This window comes from Hippoglossus stenolepis, chromosome 9 (assembly GCF_022539355.2).
Source record: "Hippoglossus stenolepis isolate QCI-W04-F060 chromosome 9, HSTE1.2, whole genome shotgun sequence".
Lineage (NCBI taxonomy): Eukaryota > Metazoa > Chordata > Actinopteri > Pleuronectiformes > Pleuronectidae > Hippoglossus > Hippoglossus stenolepis.
Window position 1 is genome coordinate 27,700,594 of NC_061491.1, and position 25,890 is coordinate 27,726,483.

At 43.6% G+C, this 25,890-nt stretch overlaps 1 protein-coding gene across 1 annotated transcript; it reads right to left on the reverse strand.

The window, feature by feature from the left end:
• Nucleotides 1-429: 429 nt before the first annotated feature.
• npffr2a (neuropeptide FF receptor 2a) lies at nucleotides 430-25,868 on the reverse strand. Its single transcript, XM_035166960.2, has 4 exons — nucleotides 25,641-25,868; nucleotides 19,595-19,929; nucleotides 11,965-12,064; nucleotides 430-9,945 (listed from the first exon to the last, which is right to left on the reverse strand). The coding sequence occupies exons 2-4, from the start codon at nucleotides 19,920-19,922 to the stop codon at nucleotides 9,093-9,095; spliced, it is 1,281 nt and encodes a 426-aa protein (XP_035022851.1). The 5' UTR covers nucleotides 19,923-19,929; nucleotides 25,641-25,868; the 3' UTR covers nucleotides 430-9,092.
• Nucleotides 25,869-25,890: the final 22 nt, after the last annotated feature.

Consider the following 25,890-nt stretch of genomic DNA (forward strand, 5'->3'; position numbering starts at 1 on the left):
CACAGGCGTTTGGAACAGTGGGGGGTCCTGGATCCACCGTGGCCCTTTACATCAGTATTGTCTCTCATAATGTTAGATGTTCTGAGATTTGGTAATTAATAAAATATATGAAAGTCATTTCATTGAAAGATGTATGCTGTCATTTAATAAATAACCCCCACGCATGTTCATAGGCTGAACAGTCTTCAGCTCAAAGTCTTTCCTGGTGATTGGCAGGTCTGCAGTCGGTACCACACTTGTCTTTAAATCCCCCCCGAGCCGAACGCTGGAAACACTCCAGGACTTAAGAGCTTAACAAAGATTCATCTGCAGATTCCATCAGCTGCCGGAGGTTCATCGGGACACTGCATTTCACCGAACTCAGCCTGTTCCGTGGATTTGTTTTTTTGGGGGGAATCATTCTCTCTCAATCAATAACTGGGCCACAGAGAGATTTTAGTACTTTATTGTTAATGAGTTAAGACCCATATCTTTATTAATGACCGTTCGGACATTTTTGCTGTTCACAATGACACAAACGCGCCCTCTCACAGTTTGGGCACATTGAAATATCAAGACAGAAATGAGCTCGACAGTTTTTCAAAAGGCATAAACACAACCACAGCTTTTAGAGCCGATACTTTCTGCACAATATCCAAACAAAAGGTATTTTTCAGAACGTGTACACTCAGTGACCAGACGATACTCAGCCTCTGCTCCTGCAAAAACACAAACCCAATTACTGAACAGATGAATATTTGAAGTGTGAGTGTTAGGGAGCAGTTGGTAGATGAATGTGCCAGAGCGTGACTTTTATACCCATAATGCCCGGCGGTGCCAGAGTTCAATTTCTCATTAGAATTGTGCGACATCATGAATAAATGTTGCAGACTCCCCGCCAGCCTCAAAGGACGAGTGGTTCACCGAAGGAATGAAAGACTTCCACAAAGAATTAACGCCTCTGTTGGAATCTGGCGTCAAGGCCCCTCGGAACAGAAACATAGAAACACACACGGGACTCAAACAAAGTGGCACAGAATTCAGCTTTAACACATCCGGCCGTGAGTTTAACTTGCAACGAAAAGAGATGTCACCTCTTCTTCTAGAAAACAATGAATCCTGTCACAGTACAAAGAGTATTCATGTAAAAAGAATCAAGGTCTGTGAGGGTTAGACTTGGTTCAATGTGACACTAAGCAGAGTCTGGCTCTCTTCTTCTGGTCACTGAATGTGCACGGAGCAGACAGACGGAAGGCAAGCGTCAAGCTTTTGCAGTTAGACGGAGAATGAAGCAGTTAGGAAGTCAGAGAACATGAAACATGGCGTCAGAAACCACAGATTCTCCACTTACGGTGCAGGCTGTGTGGTGTCGAGGACCGAAACTGCCAAAGTGTATTATCACCGACCCAATAAAATCCATAAATGGATGCAGAAATAAATATTTAAATATATGAATAAAAGACTTGAATAGAGTTTGGTGATAAAGGGGCTTTTATTGATTTTTGGCTCTTTTCTCTTAATTACATTGCTGAGAATTATCAGATTTAAGATTTGATAAATTGCATTTATTCTTGTGACTCGCGCTGTAACTCTGGTTTTGAAATGTTTATGTATTTCTACATTCATTCATTTCTCTTTAACATAAGTCAGTAAGGTGGGCCTGTTTAATGGATTGGTTGGTTTTGGCAGTTTGGCTCCTCCAGAGTATAAATCACTAAATCCATAAAACTAAATAAACACGTTTCTTGGTTGTACTGCTCGTCTGGTCTGTTTTGGCAGTTTGTGCTTTGATAAGAAATAATCAATTTACTATAAATAAGATAAGGTAATTCCCAGTGCATGATTGGAGTTGAAATTACGTTTTTTATTGGACTATGTTGAATCCGACGCAGCCTCGTTGTTACCTCTGCTCCCTGTGGAGGTAAATGACAAATTCCCATCTTTTCTCATCCATAAAATATTCAGAAAAGTGTCTCAGAATAACCCTGTATTAGTTTAAAACAAGCAAGATGGAGTTCAGTGGTTCACAGATCTTGAGAGAAGTAACTTTTAGGAAAGGAAAGCGCACGTCAGGACAACTGTCACCATCCACATCATCACCAAACAACATGTTTGTCCTCGTCTTGAGCGTCACAATAAGCTAAAGAGTAAAACTTGTGATCGCTGAAGGACATTTCAATGAAGAATAGATGTTTTATAGAGTTGCTCATCCTCAAAGTCGCAACCAGATATTAATAGATTCTCCATTTCCAGGGTCGTCCTCCTCCTACTTGGTCGACAGAGGATCTGGCTTGAATGCGTTTCCTCTGGGCACATTATGTTTTATTCCGCCTCCACATGACCCAGGTGAATTATTCACTGACATTAAGATGGATGTGATTATCGGAGCGGTGACCTTTATTCTTAATAAAACATTTATATGAAGCTGTTGTTGAATCGTCCCATTAACATTCCAGTGTACATGATTTTAATAAGTATTATTACTGTGACCGTGGAAGAAACTCGTTTGTGGTTAGTTTCCTATTCATATTTTTAATTGAAATTGGATTATTGAGCTGTTTTAAATCAGTTTGCAGGAAACATTAAGCTGAAAATGCCAAGACTAAGTTATTATATTATTATCTAAATGGCAACACCAGCAAAAAAATGAAAGTACTAACACACTTTAAAAAAAATCCAGTTAAGGTATGAAAATCGACTCCGACCTGCTCTGGAACCCAACGAGCCTGTTGGAGGAAACGGCTTCGCTCTGCGTCGCCCCCCCCCCCTCTCAGTTTTATTTTATTACACGTGAATAACAACACGTCGCTGTGTGTTGCTGACGTCATGGTTACGTCTACATTTCATCGCAAAGTCACGGCTTCCTCCAAATGTTCTCTGCTCGTTGTAACGACTTTTTTTATGGCGTTTTTTATTTTTTATTTTGAAGTCAGTAAACACAGCAAGGCCACGTTCTGAATGTGTAGAAAAAACAGACTGTGAATCAAGATGGACGACGTGAAAGCCAAAGCATCTCAATAATCCCACCTCCTCCATGTTGGTGGACGGGACATGGGCCAAACGTGTATAAGCGTGTTCACGGTATTGCGACGCTATCCCCCGATCGGTTCTGCGTCACCATTGGCCCAAGACGGCAGCGTTCGTATCCAGGATGGTGGCGACCACGTCGTCCATCTTTTATTTACGGTCCTATGAGACAAACGCAGCCCTCTTATTAATTTGTGGAGCGAGTTCGTCGACGCACTTTAGTGCAGACGGCTTCAACACAACACCGGGTTAACAAACTGTTGTTGCACATCACTGGTTAGATTCCTGTAACAGATGAAAGCTGGGTTTTGCCTTGTGTTCAGAGTAAAAAGTTCATTAACGTTATTAAATCTTGTTTGTATTGCAAAGTTTTGTGGCGTTAAAAATTATGAATGTTAATATAATTCGACATATTATATTAAAATGAATATGTTAAACAGAGGGCTGCTTTCTCCAATGAGGCAGGACATGTGTTGACGTGCAGTCAGATTTACATGTATAATATCAATAAAGTCAGAAACTTGTGTTTCCTCTATCAGGTGAATATAATATTATAATTCATGTACCAATTATTTCCATCAGGCAAAGTTTTTTTTTCCCACAGTGTATCAGAGATTTGGTGCAAAAGCTTTTGGAAAAATGATTTAATAAATAGGAGGCTCAGCTTTCATCATTTTAAAATCTAATTAAACTCTCATCCACTCTTTTTGTACAAATTAATGACTTGACATCATGTGCACAGGAAAGTCTTTATACCAGTAAAGCCACAAAGCAGTGGCTCAGAACCTTTTCTATGAACCTTGCAGATGTATTTTGTGCAGACAATCACGGAGGTAATAGATTTAATGTGATGAATAGCCCTTCACAATTAAATAGGACACTGCTAACGTCGTTATTTTCCATAAAAAAAACTATCTGTAATCTGTGTCCCAGCAAATAAATCTTTGAACTCGTCATTTAACATCATTTAAGAACATATAGGTGCAGACACCAAAACCAGACATGCTGTTACACGAGCTATTCACATGCAGACGACACAAAGGTGCCGAGAGTCTCGAGGCCCTGAAAGGAAAGTTCACAGTATACGTCAGTCATACTTCAGAAAATAAATAAAAAAAGAACGAAGCAAAAAGTGTTTTTCACCACAGGCACAAAAAGTACAAATTCATTACATTCAATACTGAAGTGTCACAGCTAAACATGTGGTTTGTGCTGAGTGTCTCTGTTGTGGTGGTGAAGGTCACAAGCACTTCTGAGAAGGTCGTCGAGAGCCCGGTGAGAGAATGAAGAGAACACGGGTGAAGATGTTCAAACGTTTGTCGTGAAAATGAACCTTTTGCTTATCGTCACTTTTATTCCTCTTTGCTTTAGAAGTTGTGTTGTAGGAAATGCTGATGTCGGGAGAAGAGCTCAGACCTGAACCTTTTAAACTAGACGAGTACCGACGCACATGTCTTGAGCATTAAAGCAACACTATGCAACCTTCTGACCTGAAACAGCAGCTCGATTAAAACGAGTCTGATGGTTGAGTGACTGTGAATATGGAGAATGTTTCCTCTTTCTTTCCCACTCCTCACCCTGAGCGTCTGCTCGGTGATTTTGCCTTTTGCATAAACGCAGCAGGAGAAAGTCTGGGTCAGACGCTGCAACAGGACAATGTGGACGTAAAAAAGCTTTACGCCCACTCGCTCGCTGTGAATTTTCCAGACGACTTCCTGCTGTATTCTCAAATGGGCTCATTCTGACGTTTGACCAAGGGGCTGTCAGAAAGATGTCAACTGAGCAACTGACTCGGAGATTTGTGTTCTCACATACAGGCTCTGCAGGAGTTCAGGTCGTGTCTGGAAGCAGCGTGAGAGTCACAGCTTCAACTGTCACAATCAGCTCCAGCAAGTCGAAGAGTGGAGCTGAACTGTCGATCAGTTAAAAAGACTCAGACGTTATTAAAAAACCAGAGTTTATCTCCAATATTCAGCAGGAAACTGTTAAAACATGAAGAATTCTGAACAGAGTTTGGTGGATTTGTTACAGCTGCAGCTCTTCTGGGTCAGGAAGCAGAGGATCATGGGTAATATCCAGCGTTCCGTGAGAGACCAACAGAATCAATCACCACTTGTGGAAAGTAAAAGTTGCAAAGTGTTGCTTTGAGACTAAAAGACTGAATTATGCAGTTTGACACATTTGATGGAATGAGGAAGTTGGTAAAATAACCGGATATTTTTTACGCCAAATGGTCGATTTATCCATCTAATCCGGTTTGTTGTTTGTTTGTTTGCAGGATAACACAAAAAACAAAAAACAGATTTACATAATTCATGGATCTTGATGCCAAATATGAGGCGTATTTATTGTGCGAGTGATTTTTATAATTGTGTGTAATTTGGTGCAGATCCAAACAAAAGTCCAGATCCAGGGGATTAAATCGTGTTCTCGTCAGGGGTCTGTTTATGCGTTCATTAGATTTAATATTCAGAAGCGATGCAGATTACAGTGAAACGCCATCAAACCCCAGCGATAAGCCGCGGCCCGCAGCTCTGCAGCCTGACGTCACAACCCTCACAGATGCACTCAGTATGTTCGGAGGCAGGAGGGGGAATTAAATCCAATTATAACTGGATATGTAAACGAGGTCTCCAGATGGTCAGTCAACCAGAAATTCACAGGATGGTAAATTCTGCCCGAATAATAGACTACAACACTCCGAGCCTGAGTGAGCAGCGGTATTCAGAGGACGTGAACTCTGCAGAAAGGGATCAAATCAGAGTCGCTGCCGAAAATGTTAACACGTCACATAGCTGCACTCGAATTGGGGACACGAACCCTCGTCTCCGCGGAGGTCACGGCCCTGTTGGCGGACGCAGAGACGTTGCATAGCAGAATGAGTTCTGAGCACAAAGAACAAGGGTGTGAGTGAAGAGCGGTGGGTGTTGGGGAAACTGTAAATATCTTGGAGGTCCCCGGATGGAAATGTGCTGTGTGATCCGTGCGGTGCTTTAAATTCAAACTACTGCGACTGTTTTGTGACTCATTCCAGAGAACATGAATCTCAGCGGGATTGAAACGCCTGCGGCTCTGCACCAGTCAGCAGAAAGGAAGTAGCCATTTGGAAAAAGTGGGAAATTGTTTTGTTTTTTTTGTGCAACGACAAAATATGAAGTCCACTTGATTTGACAGACCAGGTGTAGGTGTGTCCACTGACCTGGACGTGGAGACACTTTGGAGACACCTTGTCACAAACTGATGCTGGTGACACATCTCTAGTGCCGGTTGTGGAGTATTTTCCAGACTCGGCTTGTGAGTTCAGAGCAGAACTTCTCTCAGCAACTCACACAGATACAATCTGCTGCTGGACCACAAAACGCTTCAATGGGTTTTTCTAACATTTGCTGCTGATCGGTAACTACGACGATAACATATCTGTTTCTCCACTGCCGTGTCTGATTACAAGTTAGAAGCTAGATGAAGCGTCACTGACATTCACAGGCCTCGCTGATGTTCTGGTATCTACCTTCGGGCCTGTTTGACAGATCGTTGTCGTTGATATTGAGATTTTTTTTTTTAAATTATGGGTTTCAGAAATATCCAGCGGTGTAGAAAAGGCTTCACTGCCTTTTTAGTTTCCAGAACGCCACTTTTAAAATACATGCTACGTAGTTTGGCACAGTGTCGGTACTTTGTGGTACGAGGTAAAGAATCCTTTGTGTATGACTGGATGTTCCTGTTGGTCATTTCAAGCTGACTCGTGGAAAAGTGGACTTGAGATTAATATGTGATAACTGTACAGCAACCATATGGCAGCAGTCAACTTCCAGCTGGATGTTTGGGGATCATTCATGATGCATGACACATTATTTAGCACTCCCACAGTTTGGCAAACAAAATCTGACTCAAATCTGTTTGTGTTGATATACATTTTTTTATATTCTTGCATCCCCGAGTCTATTTGCTCTTTTTGGAGCAGCTCTCCACTGAAGTCATCGCCCTGTTGCTTCTTGTCACTGAATACGACCTCATTCTGTGCAACTCATTTTCCTAATATAAGGCCTCTTCCTTACGAAGCAGTACAGATCGATCAGAACCTAAATATGAATCAATAACTAATCCAGTCCAGAGTCCAGGGTGTTCCTGACGTTGCACCCCTTCGATCTGTCAAGGTACCAAAGTGTGGTTTGAAACATTTAGCCGATAATGTTGCTCACGTTTCTTTTTTCTTACGTCTTTTCGACGCACGTTTTTTAACACGTGCACCTTTTTTAAAAAAAAACAAAATAAAAAGTAAGACGCCGCCAACAGCAGAGACTTAAAGAATGTAAAACTCCTTTGAACACACGGCAGAATTTACCAAATAGTTACACAGACACAGAGATTCACATCATCACTTGTAATCTAAGCTTGAGACTCAGTAGAACATATTTACAGCAGACGACACGCGGACCCTGTGTCGACAGCACGACACCGTTCATAGAGAAACACAAGATAACAGAAACAGTTCATCTGAGATGCACGTGGCACATTCATAGCTCATGACATATTCATGAAGAGACAAAAGTTTAACTCCTGCATCGTTACACCTTTTTTATGTACGAGTTTACAGTGCAGATTTCAGAATAAAAGCCTGGAGGGATTCACATACAATCACTGTCTCGTCTCCGTGTCTCTGAGGCCTGATTTAAAAAAAGACAAAAACATACTAATGAGTAGTGTCACAGCAGAATTGACCCTTTGAGTTCATCTGGTTTCTGAGTTGATATAGGCTGTGCGTGTTCTATTATTAAATAAACTGCAGTTTTAAAGTCAAGTATTTTAACTCAGAGATAACAACTAATTGACTCTGGGTTACTGTTTTTTAATTAAATCTTTTCATGGTTTGTAATCAAGAGTACGCAGAAACTACTAAAAAGGATTTGAGTCATTTAATGGTCGTTGCGGATCAAGGTTTGGATTCAGGATTTCATTTTTCTCAAACATTGTAATAAAGGTTGATATTGGTTGAAATCCCAGTTGAGCCGATCTGAGCTGTTGTGAGTCTAACGTAGCTGTAGAAATAACTTCTAATAACTCTCATTTCTTCAAGCGACATCACAAATGTGACGTTAACTGCTCCTCTCTCGACTGAAAACTATGTTGGCAGGACAGATTCGTCCCTATTCACCGATCATCAAAACAAATGAATCCCCCCCGTTAACCACAGAGCTGCAAACTTAAACCCAAGGTCACACTAAAGTAATGAAGAGGAAATAATGTGAAGTAATCAGGCTCCATTGTGTTGATTGGGGGGGTGCCGAGCTGCTGCTCCTCTGGAATCAGGGAGAACAACAAAGATGTAACACCAAAACAAAAGACTTGGTTGGTTCAGCATCCTCCTCAGGTTCTATCTCTTGAAATAAAGTTTCAGCTGAAAGTCATTGTTCTGAACGGCCTCGATAAAAGTTACCTGAAGGTTTGTTTTACCTCAATCTCTTGCTGTGATTTGATGTTTGAGCCCTTTTTGACTTGTAGCCTTGTTTAAAAATATATTCTTTGTTCCATCAATTGTGCGAATATACAAGGAAATTAATCCATAGAATAATATTAGAGGAGTTACTTTACTTTTGAAATCTGCCCTGCAAACGTCTCAGTACATCCGTGTGTTTGATGCATCTTTATACATTTATACAAACAAGTTTTCATAAGAGTTTTCATAAGAGTTTTCATAAGAGCCCGACAGTAGCTTATCAATGCCGTGTTCACCAGTCCTAACTGATTATGTACTGAACAACTGGAGCTTTGAAAGTTGGGCACATTTTGTGCCTCAAATAAACTAATACAGTGTTTTTCTTTCAGATAGAAATGTTTTGTCTGTATTTCAGGGACAAACACTGAAGTCCCGCTGCTGTGTTAATTGTCTACGTGGCGCAGAGCGGTCAAAATAATTAGACGTAAATGTTTTTTCTTGCGTTCTTCCTGCTTTTCTTGACAGTATTAAAATAGCCTTGCACAAGTTACATGTAAACGTGTGTTTCTAAAACCTTTCGAGTGGAGACCTGCAGTCGACGTCCACTCAGGGGACTTTGCTCCTCACCTTTTTTAAGACAGTCTGTGTCTGCTCAAATGGACACCGCAGTCACACCCCCGCTGCTGCAAGACGCCTTTTCCAGATCCTCCATGACCAAGTCCTGCTCGTTGATGTGGTTGAGCCGCCTGGAGGTGCTCTTGTCCAGGCTGTTGAGCGAGATAGGCTCCAGAGAGGATTGTGCGTTGTTGGCTGGGAGCACAGAGTTCCCCTGCAGCCTGTGCGAGTAGGTCTTCCTCAGCTGTCCGTCCGCCGTGCACAGGCTGAACTTGAACACAGCTTGAAATCCGCTGCGGAAATTCTCGTTGAAGAAACCGTAGATGATCGGATTGACGCTGCTGTTGAAGAAGGCCAGCCAGTGGGCAAAGGGGTAAATGTAAATGTTGATGATCCTGTACTGCTGCTCGGTCAGGCTGGCGTAGTCGCTCAGCATCATGAGGGTCCACAGAGGCAGCCAGGAGAGGATGAAGAGCAGAGCAACTATCAAAAGCATTTTAATCACCCGCTGCTTTTTCTTGGACACGGTGTGGCGGTTGTTGTGCCCCGGCTTCCCCTCCGAGGTGACCGCCGTTTTGAAAAGCGTGATGCCGATCCGGGCGTACATGATCACGATGAGGGAAAGAGGAGCAAGGTAGATGTTTGCAAACAGGACGGTGGTGTAAATCTTCCTCATCTCCTGGTTGGGCCAGTTCTCTCTGCACCAATAGAACGGACTGGTCTTGTTGTCGTAGCCCAGCAGCACCCGGATGGTTTGCTCCCTGGTCACCTGTAGCATCACCCCAGAGGGACACATGATGGATATGGCCAGAACCCAGATGACGACTATTATCAAGGTGGCTGTGGATATGGTCAGCTTCTGCTTGAACGGGTAGACGATGCATCGGAACCTGTGAGGAGGATTTAAAAAGACGGAATGAGGGTTTTGAATGTAGCCTGATTTCATTTAGAACATTTAATTTAAATGCCACATTATATAATGGGAGGCAATGCAATTTACAAAAGGTCAAATCCATAAAGAAAGATTGATGTGCGTGTTAGGTGTCTGAACATTGCACTTTCTCAGCTGTACAGAGCAACATGTACGATAGAGCCAATTAACCCAGCTCCCTTTATCACATTCTACTGATTAATGACCACGGGTGGTGAGTTATAAAAGATTGAATGTTCACAGCAAACTGTGCACAAAGCTGCCTTCATTTTATAATATGGTTTATGGTTAAATCTTAAAATAACAAGCCTTAGTGACATTTCTTTGTTGTAAAGGTTTAACACCAACATCCTAGGAATCATGACCAATTATCATATACATGTACCAAATGTGAAATACCTTCTAATATCAGTATCAGCCCCAAAAAATCAATATTGGTTTTGCTCTGTTTTCCAATAAAAACAGATGAATTGATTGGCCTTGTTGTTCTGATCAGCGTAAAGGAGACTGTGTGCATAAGTAAAAATTGATAGAGTGGCAGCAGGTAAACATTCATGCAAATACAGCAGATATTTTATGAAACACTGAAGGAAAACCAGTGGATCCACCTCGAGGATTCGTGCAATATCTTTTTGAAATGTGAACACTCGTCTCTAAGAAAACTCCAGAGCTCCATTGAAGTGGCGTGATGTGAATTAGCAGAAACACTGGAGAGAACAGATAGAAGTGATTACAGCTCAGACAACAGAGGGTCGATTCAAACTCTCACTTAGTTTCACTGCAGAGGAGCAAAGAGCCAAACAATCGTTTACTCCTGAATCAATAGTTTTTAAAAGGTCTCCCCACCACGCCGCAGTGTTTTGAATGGTTTTAAAAGGAGAATGGTGTGGTGGCATCAGGCTCTCACTGGGATACAGAGCTCTCCATCTCCTCTCCCATTCCACACTGGTTCTAATCAAGAGGCTGATGGATAAGTGCGGTGACTTTCTGATGTCAAAGCATTTCAAACTCCATCTGTCCTTTCCAGAGGCACGGACGCCCTCCAGGGATTTTCAAATGGCCACAGGGTGACGTCACCGTGCGTCTAGTGTCGGTTTTACTGCTTGAAGAGCTGCCCCCCCCTCCTGTCCTCCCTCACGTCCTCCACAGGCCTCCACCAGAGAGGGGAGGCTGAATAACAAACTCCTTCAGGACTGTTGTATTGGACTCATTCAAGTCAAACTGTTGTTCTGAAGCCTCCAGTTTATCCAGAGACATCTTGGAGCCTGGTGTTTCACCTATTACAAGAAAGTGCAGTGTAAATGATGAAGCAGATTCCGGTCAGGCTCCGGTCAGGAGACGCTGGCTGGGCTGACTATCATTTAGATATGTTTGTCCAAATCCGACCTTATAGTGTCCTGATGACCTCTGGTCGGGCATCTACCTTCATCTGTGAACTGCACCCATTGGACAGTACCAGCTGTCAATCATATAAGAAGCCACGCCCCAATGCATACAGTGCTTTATGGTCTATTTGACCATAATGAACTAAATCTGCTGTATTGAAGAATTATTTTTTGTAACTAGAGATTGAGACATAAACTCGTTATAAATCAAGTGAGAAGTAATTTTCTCACAGACGTCTAAATCTAAAACGAGTGGCGTCGCCTCCGGCTGGTGATTAGAGAGATGCAGTTTAGCTACAGGCTCACTGACAATTAACATCTTAGGATGAGTGTATGTGTTTCATATTCTATTAATACGAACAAAGGTTATTGGATCTCGACAGCTGCGGAAAACGGCTGAGAAACAGAGGAGAGCTCTTAGCAAAGGGCAGAAACTGAACCTTTTTACCATTTAATTAAACAGCATTTTATCACATGAATTAAAAGTTCTGTCTTGATTAATCTGTGCTTTCAGCTGCAGTTCAAGGAGAAAAGATTGGAAAAGGACAGAATAGGTTTAATGCAGCAGTGATGGTAAAACGCAGCCACTGTACCTGTCCACAGCGATGGCCACCAGGGTGAAGACGGATGCTGACACAGAGATCCCCTGAACCATGCCACTCATCTTGCAGACCAGGCTTCCGAAGGGCCATCCTGTTGGACAGGAGAGACGCATTGGGCTGATTTTACGACGGAGACACTTCACACAGACAGCATGATAAACACACAGTACAAACAAGTTGGATTCGATATCTCTGCGTGCACGGAGAGAGGCAGCGGCGCAGCTAAAGGGATTTGCAATAGTGTCGTATCCGAGTGTCTTAAAAGGGAATAATCCCTTCTTTAGCAGTGCTTAATCAGGGCTGCAGGGCGAGTGTAGGTGTCATATTGTGACTGTCTGCAGGCTGTCCTCGGTGTAAACCCCCCCGCTTCCACCATCTGTACTTCTGCTTAATTGTCATAGCCTGTGAAGTAAAGGTTGAGTGAGAATAAGAAGCTTTCTGGAGTTCCTAGCTGTGAGTTTTAATTGTCACCGAGACAAAACGTATTTGTACTTTAGGTAAGAGTTTGTCTCAGCGTGGGAACAACTCAAGGGAGCTTTTTAAAGTTCGTAAGAGGAACTGGTGTTAAAGACCCTGTAATAAGTTAAACGTCTGGGACTCTCCAGCAGAACTGCAGAAACAAGTTCTTTCTGCTGGATTATTTTACGTCATCTAGTTTTATTAACGTTAAAATCCATTCATCCGTTCTCTACACTGTCTATCCTGTTAGCCAATCACAGCTGACATCGGGCGGGAGGCGGGGTTTAACGCAGCAGGGCTGACGTACGGTGATAAACAATCAAATGTAAAAATGCTCCGTGTTTCTGCCTTTTTGTGGTGATATAATATTTTGGTCGGTGGCCTGAAGCAACACAAAAGAAAGATGTTTACCTCGAACTAATTTCTAGTAAACTTGTGATTTGGCTTCACTAATTAAAGTTAAAACCTAGTTTGCGTGTGTGCAGAGCTCCTGCATGTGAATACCTTTTCCTTTCAGTTAATAATCTGTTGTAGGTTTTCTACTTAATGATCAGTCCTGAGCTTTGCTATAAAGGTTCTCCATCAACTGGCCTCAGATCAGACATCATCTGTTCTAATTATTTGATGTCTCTACAAGTGCCGATCCAAAGAGCCAATGAGGTGACTCCAAACTTTGAAGGTTGGTCTTTTTAAATGGAAATGTCGAGGTTTCAAGGATATCTAACGCCAGAGCACAGAGCGCGATGAGTCACTTCTCAGCCGTCAAGTTACAGAGACGTTCCAAAGACGGCATTCATGCAGCGAGGACGGAAAGACGCAGCAAGACTTCACAGTCCGTGGACCCCAGCTGCTGCTTATAGAGGTCGATGAAAAGTAAAAGCGCTTCAGATCATAAAGCTCTTCTCCAACCAGCTGTGTTCGCATGTTGACAACATCAGAGCTTTGACTCATCGTCTTGAGAGGACAGAGACCGACCACGTCTATGATGTCACTTTCTGGGAAGCAATAGAATTCGCTGGAAGTCGTCAAGATGGACATTCAAACTGAGCACTGATCTGAGACAGCAGGCAAATTACAACGAGCAACAATAATTTCATTGTGAGACATTGTGAGAATAATATTATGGAACAAATGTGTGTTCATCTGAGTGATTTAAAACACAAACATCTTAAAATAAATATCTTGTGAGCACAAGATTAGAAAGAAATCCTCTTTTGGGACTTCAGGGGCTCTGTGTGGTGTGTTCACTCAGTTGTTGAAACTCTGTGTGACCTTCAGAAGGAAGAATTTCTCAGGTGAAGCCTCGCGAAGGCTGCGAAAAAACAGCTGTGATCTTGGTTCTGTTGAGTGGAAATAATGAATGCACTTCACAAAAGCACGGTGACAGTGACAGTAAACTCAAATGTCAGCTGCTCCTTTTCAAACCACTCATTTTACACTTTCTCTTCTAACATTTTGTTTCCTGTCAACACACTTTCCTCCTTTATGTGCACTGGTGTTGGAAGGGAAACAGCTTTGTTAAAACTGAAACCTACAAAAAGAGAAGAGGGACTTTGAGAAATATCTTCATAGGGACCAGACCACACTAATTACTATAATACTAATAATAATGATGTAGTGTAGCTGCTGTTACCGACATTATCTTGATAATAAACATTGTTAGACAGATGCAGACAAGATGGTTTGATGACACTTTCATCTCCTCGTTGTGATGCATCTGTCACTGGATTCACAAATTACCAGCGCCCAGGAAAAGCTCCCTCATCTAAAGCCTTGTTGACTGAAGGGCCGTCAACATCCTAATGGAGCAGGAGATGAAAGCTTCCTCTGAGGCCGTGTCAGATTCCAGTCGTCCACACCGACGAGAGGCTCGAGTCACACGGCCACACGGGGCTGCGTGTGGATTTCTCATTATTGGTGAAGAGCTGTCAGTCATTAGCAGAGCTGCCATCTTCTCCATCTGTGCTGCTCGGGGCTGTGGTGACTATCCGAGTGAATCAGGCCAACTCCTTCCGTCACACTGGACAATAAGAAACTAGGATAGACCTCAGTAGACTGCACGTCTACACCAAACTGAGCAGGCATACGCAGGTTTTTAAAACTCCCTAATTAAAGGTGATAGACTCCTTTTACCCGTTGCCAGTAGAGGAGTCTGTTATTTTCCCCCTGGTCTTCATCGAGACCACACTGGAATCTGAGAAGCTCTCTCACCTCGCTGTCTCGCTAAAAATCGTTGTTAGACATGGTTCCTAAGTGCACAAACGATCCTGGCTTTCTACACACCTACGCCCAAGAGTTAAATGTGTGTCTCAACTTTGGTAAACGTGTCGCATCAGCTTCGTGGCTGCAGACTGAAATTGTCCCCCTCTGCCCGGCGTCATGTCCATTACTGCCGATCGGAGCAGGAGCTGATAACCGTCTACTGGAGCGAGTCATTTGTACCGGGAGGGACCGATTACTGTGTCTATTCCCATCGGAGAAATAAGACGTTAGTGGGTGTTCTGACCAAACCAGCCAGCCAACAGAGATGATGGTAATGGGATGTGACCATGGCTGAGCACGGATGACTCTACCATCATCTCATTGATTGCAGAGCGTTTAGGCTGCGCTCACTGTACATGTTCTTTAATTAAGAACCAGTGGTGCGTTCTATCCCTAAAAGAAATGTCAGTTAAATCACCTTTTCTTCCAGACACTGAAAACCAATAATGAACAAACGCTTGTCCCTGTGACTTGCATCCAATCACCAGCATCTCCCCCCCCGGTCAAATGTTCCCGACGCCGCCACGGACGAGCGCTGCATAGAAAGAGGCTCATTCACAGACGAGCGTGGCCCTGTTTATGAAAGACGCAGTGGTTTTTGCGTTACAGCTGAGTGAGTTCAATTTTGATTTCATGTGACACCAGCAGGTCTTTTTTCTCCTGTTGGAGTCTTTCATGCGGCGCGTTGTGCTGCAGCCTCTCTCGCCTCCGCCCTGATTCCCCGGAGTCTCTGGTTCTCGGCTCAGATTTGACAAGTGCTGCTGTGACTGTCGTGCTTGTAGCTCCCAGTTAAAGGACCAGTGTCCATCAATTGCCATAAATACAATGTAATATTCTTACGTATGTATTCATTGGCGTATATTCACCTGGAACTGGTATAATCAGATTAGAACTGGAATGAACCTTTCGTATCTCCACAGGAATGAGGAGTGATGATGGGTTAGGGAAGGACACCAGGGTAAGCCAATCAGAGGCAGGGTAGGGGTGGGTCTTGTTCCCATTATGTGGAATGTAAGTGCTTCTCTTTCGAAAGGGGCCCCACCATGTTGCCCCTCCGTGTTTTGACAGAAGCCGGGAAAGGTCAAACTAAACACTGGCTCGAGGGAAAGCCCTTCACATGATTAAAAGCTCCAGAACAACAGAACCCTGGAGGGATTTCTGATTGCATCAGTGTTGAAGATACCTTTTTCCATTTGTTGACATCGCTGAACTGTCGAATTGTTATCGTCCCCACCGCAGCAGAAAATGGTAGGTTTTACTAATGGAGCCATTTGTGTTCCTCACTCAGAGTGAGCTGCGTGCTGGAGATTTCCACATCACACTTGTGTCCGTTGCATAATGCAGATTGTGATTCACATCCAGACCGGTTGCGAGATGCCCTGAGAAAACTTCTCGTGAGAGCACGGAGAAACTTTTCCTACTTCCCTCCCCTTCTGCAAAATGAATGTGACGTGATGCGATGTAATTTGCTGCATGAAGACGCTTTTGTCCTTAGCAACGTAGAATAAGTGCATGAAACAGGAGCCAGATTTCATTAAATCTGAAAGAACGACTCCAATGAGAAACTGAAAGCCTGTTCTGTGTTGCACATGAGGCGCTTAAAGGAGCTGAAAACTGAATTATATCGCATCATTATTTGATCAAATATTTAAATGCTGGTTTGAATATCAGATTTTGTCACTAAATTTATAAAAACCCACAGACATTAATGGGTTGAACTTGTCTCACGACACAAGCTCGTGTTCTTGCACCTCGCGGGGTCGATGCTTCTGTAGCGTCAACTGCTGGGGACGTCTCTACCTCATGATCTTTATGTGTCTATAGGTTTACACCCTGTAATTATAGGTGAGCCGCTCCCGGCCACCAGCGAGTGTGAATCTGGAAACCTGTGCTCATTTTCAAATCTACCGTTTTCTTTAATTTGTACACTCCCGTTGTTTTGCAGGAGGGAAACACAAACTTTAATTTAAATGATTTGCGTTGGTTTTAATGATGTGGTCCCTCGTTGTTTGGCAGCGATGCTACTGTAGAAAGAAACGGTTTCTAATTAGCTTATCTGTTGAGCTTTGTAAACAAGAGATAGAGTAATTAAAACGGCGTGATACCGGCTGCCAGCATGCAGCTTATAACCCTATTCAACATCTCACAGTGGATCAAGCCTAATTAAAAATGTACACTTCTGTCTGATAAAGCCTTTAGTGCTGAGGAACAAGCCCGGTGCTGCAGAAGAAAGTTCTCAGCTCTGCTTCCTGCTGACGGTCGGTGGGAAGGCTCCGGCTCCGCTGGGTCCTTCCCACCGATCTGAGGCAGGTGAGTTTAAGGGGAATTGACTATAGAGCTCAACACAGTTTAGAGGAAACTGAAAATCATTTCATTTAGCAGACAGTCGAGGCTACGGGCTGAACACTTCCTGGTGTTAAAACTATGTAGAACTGCTACTCTCTTGAAAACTTGAAAGTGCTTCATATGTGCACGAAGCCTTTTGTGATAAAACACTTTATATCATTAGTTCATGTTGTGAAAACGTTTTCTATCCCCGTCCACCTCTGTGACTAGTTCCACAACTTCCAAGTGCAGTCAGTTTTCTTTTATACAGCGACAAATACAACCACGTTATCTGAAGGCATTTTTTTATATAGAGCAGGTCAGGACCTGGGCTCATTACCGTATTAATAAGGACAGAGGATGTCGCACCTCGTTAAGATCTATACAAATATCATTTTATTGATTGATTGATTGAAACAGACCCAACGCTTCCACATGAGGAAGCACAGTAAGTTGGAAGCTTCACATTTGAGTTTTTAATTCTGAATAATATCATTACTGCAGGGATTTAAACTGCAGCCGTGCTTCCTTCCAGGCGCCATGTGTCTGACAAAGACAATAATTCTTCTTAAGCTGTTTCAGAACGGATAAAATCTGCTCATGTGACGAGGCAGCAGATGGATAATTGGTGTAAACAACTATTGAGTATTAGTAACCAATCTAAAATCATCCCTGGAGGTGAATGAGTCCATTTTCAATCCCTGCAAATTCTTGTTGTTCCAGTGATATTCTTATTAACGACGAGACACGATTACAGGCTTTGTTGTCGTTATGACTCTGGACCCAAATCAAAGACATCTCAAAAAGCCTCAGGAACACATGGAATACATTTTCATTCAGGTTTAGTCGAGAGGAAAATGCAGATCGACCCTAGTTTTTCTTATTACTATATTTATAATATCTGGTTTCAAAGCAGAAGCCATAAGTTGGGACAGCAGCGAGCGGCTGCAGCCTCCGTGGAGGATGTGAACTCTCAGCCGCTATCACTCGCCTTAAGATTCGCTCATGTGATATTTGTGCTGTCGAGAGGCAACTGTCAAGTCCAATCAGCTCAACGCGTAAAAAGCCCCGGCCGTGTTCATGCATGGTGGGAAGACTATCGCCTCCCTGATGAATCTCTATTGAGCCTCTGAGCCGTCCTCACTTGTGACACCACAGGCTTGTGTTGAGAAAACATTCGGTCATGTTGTGATGTCGACTAAGTTCAGTTCACATAGGAAGGACTGAGTATGAAGTGAAGAACAAGGGCAGCCCTGCATATAGATCAGTGACCCGGGATCCAGGTTAATGTTTCTGTTCATGAGAAACCAATCAGCAAGTAGCAGAGTTCCATGAGCAGATTGATCTGAACATGCTCAGCTTCAACAAGCAGGAAACAGCAAGTTGAAGATGTGTTTCTGACTCACACACTTCTCTGTTGTGTTCCCTTTGGCCAACGAATGCATTAACAGATAACTTTGCTTTAGGTAATGTCTGACGGTGCAGAACCTCTGCTGTTTGCAGCGTGGATCCATCCTGTCAGTGTAGTCCGGACAGAGAATATCACAAAATTAGATTATAGACGTCTTTGAGATTAACACTGAAACCATCACATCTTGCAGATCTGTTCATATTTACCACAGGAAATGAGAGATATCGATCTTCTACTTGTCAAACTGCTGTTTCAGGCACGTTGAGTTTTAATTGGTTGATTTGTGTCTCTAGTGGATTAAAGTCTAAGTCACTGCTGATGTTTGCTGCTTGGTTGGTTTGTTTATTTGTCAGCAGGATTACTGAGCGGATTTCCACTAAACTCAGTGGGAATGATGGGACATGAGCCAAGAAATAAGCCATTAAAGTTTGTTGTGGCTGCAGACGTTTTCCCAGGGAATAGGATACGGATCTTGAGGCTTATTCACGATGTCTGAAAGTATCTGCAGCTTGGTGGCTTGATTGAATTTAACAGGAACTTTGAGGCTCCACTTAGTGACTAGTTAGAGATGTTTATAGGAAACACCGTGATTCTTGTTAGGAGAGTTTATGGCATTAAACAAAGAATGCAACTTGGGTAGACGGGTTTTACTCCATGTTTTTGTTCAAGTCGAAGGTTTATCTGGGAAGGTGCAGGTGATATTTGACTGTCTTCCCTCTGCACAGAGTTTTGTACAGTGTGTGTGTACAGAGTTCATACAGGACTGAAAATGTCAACTCTCCTTTCTCTGTATATTACAATTAATGTGCTGAATTTTCACAAATGAAGCTGCGAGCACACTTCTCTCTTGCACACTGAACTCAACTCCTCCTCACCCAGTGATCCTGTCTTGTACTGTGTTTTTGTCCATGTCCAGTATTTTAGTTTTTACTGCTGTGTTTATGATAAAACCCCTCAGATAAGATAATAGATTAAACCTGACTTGAAGGAAGTATTCACATGTTTTCCTGGTGGTTCATCCTCTAGATGTGAGATATTTCAGTCCAGTGTTGAACTGACTCAGTGACAGTTTTTTTCCCTACGACCACGCAGCTACAAATTCCCCGTCTTGACACAAGTCCCAGCCAGAACACACATTGAAAGCTTAATTGCCGGCCTGCTCACCTGTAATTATGTTGTCGAGGAGAGTTGTGGGCATGCAGAAGATCCCCACCAGCAGGTCGCTCACAGCCAGGTTCAGAATGAACAAGTTGGTGACAGTCCGCATGTTCCTGCTCCTCAGCACGATGAAGCACACCACTCCATTCCCCACCATGCACACGAGGAAGATGAGCAGGTAGGACACGATGAAGATGGCTGCGATGGACGGCTGGTGCAGGTAAAATCCAACGTAGGTGATGTTTTTCCTGTGGACGGCCGACTCCACGGGGGTGTTGTAAAATGTCCAGTTGTCGTAGAGTTGAGTCAAGTTGGTCTCGGGTCCTTCGTTCATTTTAAACCTGAGGAATGAAAGAAGAGGAGGTGACCTCAGGGTGAATCGACTTCCTTTCCAGTGAAGTTTCAGAGAATAGAGAAGTATTTAAGGTGTTGGATTGAACTCTTAGTACTTTCTAGTGTCTATTTAATGGCCTAGAGAAGAAAGTGAAAGATTTCTTGTCACAGAACTTTGGCTGTGACGGCACAGAACAGAAACTCATTTTGCACATCCACCGGGGTCAGTAGAGCCCAAAATGTGTGACCACAGTGATGGTTCCCATTACAGTCGGGCTGACGGTGCATGCTGCAGGACACTGAACTCTGTGTGGAGGTTTTCTCTTGTTGTTCAGCCACTTGGAACAAACACTGAGCCTGTTCTTCTGTCCGCCAGAGGCTGCAAACACATGTTCTCGTGCATAGATGTGAATTATATCCTCTTATTGAACGATTTCTCCCTTGTTCGTCTGTTTGTTAGACTGTTTGCAGGATTACGCAAAAACTACCGAGCCGATTTAATTTAAACGCGGTGGATATATATTTAGAGGACTGACATCTATGAGTGTGTAGCTACATTGAATTCAAGGAACTGTTGGGCCTTGGTGGATGTTTGAACTCTTTTGAGCTCCGTTCTAGTTCTTTGAAAACCCATCACCACAAGTGAGTCATGCAAAAACCTGCAGTTACCTTGAAGTATTTTTTTTTTTCACTGTGGTACATGCATGATGTAGTCTAATGGTTTCCATTTATATCTCCGGTGTGCATAATTCATCATAATGACATTGGTCCACTGCTCTCGTGTGGAAATGAGACGGCCTCTGTACGTTTTTACATCCAACTGGGAGGTTGTGTTATCACCCTGGTGTCTGTTCGGTTACAGGATCGTAGATCTGTGAAAAACCTTTTTGACATTTTCCTAGATTTCTCCCAAAATGATTCCTGGATCTCCATGAAAAGAAATCACACGTCAGGAGACAGATATTTATGTGTGTGTCCAGATGTAGTGAATATAACAATCTGGTGTCATAAGGAGACTGCTGGGTCTCTGAGCGCCCTGATAGGTTTTCAGTTTGAAAAGGCTGTTTGTATGAAAACAATTAACAACTTCCCCCCCAACGCTGAGCGACTCATTCAAAACATCCACTAACATCCCAGATCTTCTTCTTTCCGATGTGTAAAAAGCCGTCAGATGGAGCAGCAGCCTCTTCACACGTGAGGGAGAATTAACAGGGTAGAAAGCAAGTCCACAGAAAAAGTCACTTAACCGTGAAGAGAAAGGTTCAACCTTTGTGCTTTAATGGTTCAGGAGAAACAAGGGATTGGCTTTTTCCTCTCTCATCATCATCCTGTGCTTTTCCCTGCATCTCATTAAGACTATGAAGTGTTACTGCTGCGCCGCCCCTCAGCCGCCCCCTCACCCACTTCTACCCCTAGATAGTGTTTCTCTTAAGTTCCTCAAACGCCTTTCATCAAGCGTCGCAGTCGAAGCGCTCCTCGCTGCAGACGTGCAAGTGAAGACGGAGGAAAACACACCAGCGGAGCGAGGTTGTTCTTTTTTCTCCCCTCGAGAGGAAAGTGAAAGCACAAAGGACAACGCTGCTGCAGTCGACAACACACGCTCCAAAAAGATCAGGGCTGCCGTGCATCTCGGTCCAAAGAGAAACCAGCGTCTCCGCCTCTTTCTCTGATTGATTTCACCTTGTTTCATTATTCAGCGATGATGCAAAGGGGGTAGACAGAAATCCTGCCTCTTTGATTCTGACGCTCTGCCACCAAAACCTCATGTTTACCTCGACGAGCGCTGAAACCAACACTTGTTTTCACAGCTTGAGTTCTGATCTTTTTTTAACTATTTTTGCTGGATGGTTGGTTTATGGATTTGATTCATCAGAAAACACACGTTACTCTTTACCAGCTGAAGTCTAACGCTTCACTATCTCGTGTCCTGGGCGGCACGGTGGTAAAGTGGTTTGTACTGACGCCTCACACCAAGAACGTTCCTGGTTGCAAACCTGTCCTTAGAGAAGGATCCCTCCCTTATCGCTCTCTGAGGTTTTATTCTGGTAGTTTTCCCTCGCTCTTGTCGAGTGTTAACAACAGAGGATCTCTCACCTTGTACAGATTGTTAAACCCTGTCAGTCAAACACTGATTTGTGAATAGAAGCTAAACAATTAGATTTGAAACCCGGTTCGATCTGTGTCTTTCACCCAGTGTCAGCTGGAATTGGCTCCGGCCCCTGCGGCTCCTTTTAAAGATAATCATCAGTATTGATTGATTGATGATGAATGGATTTCTTTATCCTTTTACAAATATTCATCCTCCTGTTTGCAGACTATCGACACGGCAACAACACTGAAGACAGACCTTCACCATGTCTGTGAGTCTGTTGTGATTGAGTCTGTGTTGAACTGGGATGTTGAGTATTCATTGCCGAGCAGTGGAAGGTGAAGCATCCTGCAGCAAACCTCCATTAAGAACTGGGCCCAGATCACCAGTCTGAAGTGTTTCCACTGTGGATGAGATGAGTGTGGCTGATTATGTCTAATCACTTATGGAACTGGGTTTGATCACGACTGGACATATCGAGCGTTGCTTCAGGACAGAAGAGAAATTAAAGTTGTGGCTTTGCTGTCGAGCTTCCTGCGATTTGCTGATGTTTGCACTTTGAAATATTTTGTCCACTTAACGATCCCTGAGTTACGATCCCTCCACGTCACTGAGGGAGATACATATTGAAGTTAATCTCGCTCCACAGGCGCTTTCTCTCTATGAATGAGCTTCATAATGCATAAATGTGAATAAAACATAAATGAGGAAATGCAGGTGTGTTCTGAGGGTCTGTGTGGGACTAGCAGAGGATAGTGTGTAATAATTTAAGCTGTTGTGTCAATCTGTTCATTATTAGTTACTTCAGCCTCAGTCCCTTTCAGATTTTAATCACTGTCTTTCACTCTGATACTTCAATAAACAATCTAATATGATCACAGATACTTATTAACAACAGGCCTGAGACCGAAGTGTGCACAAGTAAAAGTGTCCAAGGTGAACCGCTTCATCACAAATTGTCCGACTGCTTTTGGACTTTGCAAAAACCTTCCCTTGGACTCAGATATGACCTTCTGAGAATCAAGTGGTGAAATGTCAAAGCTCAATTTTGAAAGTGACCTCACAAACTCATTGAGAAACTAGAACCTCCAGCAAGGTTCGACCTTTCTCTCATGAAACCACATTTAAATTCATCAAATCCAGATTTTTAGTTTAATCCGCACCAAATTACACACAAATTAATATCAGTCCTCCTTTTTTTCATCAACATCCGTGAATTATTCTCTTGAGAAAATTATGAGAAACGTCACAATGTTCTTAGAAATGCAAAAACATCCTGTGTCCGTCCCCTGATCCACCTGACACCTTCAACATCCTGCTACCAACAAATCAACAAACAGTCAGGGCTGAATGCACGACGCCCTCTGTGGAGGTGATAATGAGAAAATAAACCTCATTCATTTTTATTGAATTCCTTCAAAGTCCTCACAACATGAACTGTTGTTGTTTTCTCAGGTTTTGAATCCGAGCTGCTGCCGTCGGTCCCTGTGGAGGATTCAGCTGCTCTTTCCACGATTATAAGCAACTCCCCGTTTTACAGGGGGACAGTGAACAGCAGCAGATTGGAGAGGGATGGGAGATTAGCAAGTCATCCAGGGTCTCACTGATTTTCTATTATTTTCTACATGAATGCAGAGACTGGATAATAAATGATGCAGTTCCATCTCATACCAATCAGCACAATCTGCACAATCTGTCTTTGCATTGATTATAAATGTCATGAATGGTAAAGACATTAAATTGCTTCCTTCATCCATTTCTGATTCATAAATGCTTCCACGGTCCACAGCAGATATGACGGAGGCTCCTCTCTCACCCACGGCTGCAGTGAATCTGTAGAACCGTTGTTTAACCAGGGAGGAATAATGATGGTGTTGTATTCTCACAGAATATCAGTCTCTGTGTGATTTGGGTTAAATGTGCAGTTAAGTCCACAGTGATTCTGGAGATTTAATGGAAGTCGTTTGTTTCCAGTAGAGGTCCACGTGTGGGGCTGGTATTTCCTCCGTGAGAGGATTCTGCCTCATAACGATATGACGACTTGTTCCTGTTTCTGTCAGAGGCTCATAAATCCAGAGGTGGGACAGTGGAGGAGCGACGTCATCTCATGATGCTGGAGATCTGCATCACTGGCATCGTGACATCTGCTACATGGGTCTGAACTGAGAACTGCATCGATCCAGATATGATCTGGATTAGGATTAGCTGCAGGAGGATGTGATGCGTATGTCAGATTACAGAGGTTGTAGTCGGTAATATATTTATATATAATGCTTCAGGTCACCATGCATAATAGGACCGTGCAAAGATATTACACACATGAAATCTAATGTAGGAATTTGCAGATTGAAATGTATCTTTCATGACTGATGACTGAGGCACTAATCCTAACCTCATAATTTAGACCTCATTACCCAGTCATCAGTTGGTTATCACCCACGAGACGAGGACAGCAGCCACGAGACTCAGGTACAGACACCAGGACAGACAGAGGATGTCTGTCTGTGAACCTCACACTTCTCACATCATGTTCTCTCCCAGTATGTGCTGGTTGCACTCCGTACGACAGGCTCCAAGGGAACACTGTCCAGATGATGGAACACGACCTGGTGCCTTCACTGTTCAGTCAGCCCATTAATCAATTGCACTGTCCCTCAAAGGTGGGGGGGGGATTAACAATCCTGCACACAAGCAAATATTCACATTGGAGCATTTTTTACTTCACAATGAACATTTGATTAATCACTGAAACTATTGATTGATCACATCTGCTCAGTGAGGCTGAACTAAATTCATCATTTCATCCTGAATTCAGGGAAATTCAGTGTCACCACAAATATCAGCACTTTGCTTTCTTCAAGAACTGAGGAACAACAGCTTCAACACATTTTAGCCCTTTTCTTTTAAAAAACAGAAGAGGAACAGCAGGAAAATCCCAGAATCTTTGCAAAATTTCTCAAAATCATTTCACTGCAGATCAGAACATAACCAGAGCTGCTGCTGAGCTTGTTGGAGTATCCCCATGTTCCAGAGGAGCAGCCTCTGAGGTGGACTCGGGGATCCGGGGGGTTTCAGAGGACATTCACATCACGTGTCCAATAGAATCTCACTCGGGGTTGATCTCATTATTTGACAGTATTTTGCTGCTCATCTCTCTGTGACTCTCCAGCTTCACAGGGACTGTCGCTACGCCCCTGATCTCTATTCAGTTGTACTAAAGCGGAACACACGCTAACCCGAGTTGATGTGGTTCAAGTCCCCCGACAGGAAGCTCTCGTGCCTGGATCAGAACGCACTCGCATATCTTTGTGCCATCGCTGCGCGCCTCGCAGTCGCTGCTCTCCACAAAGCGCGCGTCCAGCTGGAAGTGGAACCGGACCCGAGGAGCTGACTGCGCTCGAACGCACGCATGGCTGAGCAGTGCGGGACAAAGAGGTGCCTGTGGTCCGTGACACGATGAATCAAAGGGCCCGGTGCGCACCGGAACGCACGGACCTCACACTGTGCCATGTTCAGCCACTGAGCTCCAGACGCAACAACTCCAACTTTAACAACTCCATCCAGAGGACAGGTGGATTTCACTGCACCTGCCACATCTCACATGACGCCGGGAGAAGTCAGCGGTCTTACCTCGGTGTGTTTCAGATCAACCTGAAGACGGGAGGGAAACACGGGTACAGTAAAAAGTCCACTTTGCCCTGGACGAGACATGCGGAGGAACCACAAGAAGGAGCGACGCGCAGACGAGCATGAGGGAAACGAAGAGTGAAGAGGCTCGAGTGTCCCCCTGCGTCCTGCGTCCTGCGTCCTGCTGCTGTGTATCCGTCCGCTGCTGCTGCTGCTGCTGCGTGTGCCACAGGACGCGTTCCGCCGGCCGCTC

Coding starts and splice junctions, on each gene's coding strand:
- npffr2a (XM_035166960.2), bottom strand. CDS start 19,922: ATGAACGAAGGACCCGAGACCAACTTGACTCAACTCTACGACAACTGG. Junction 12,065..19,594: donor CCTCGACAACATAATTACAG/GTGAGCAGGCCG, acceptor CCTGTCCAACAG/GATGGCCCTTCGGAAGCCTG. Junction 9,946..11,964: donor GTGGCCATCGCTGTGGACAG/GTACAGTGGCTG, acceptor TCCTCCTCACAG/GTTCCGATGCATCGTCTACC.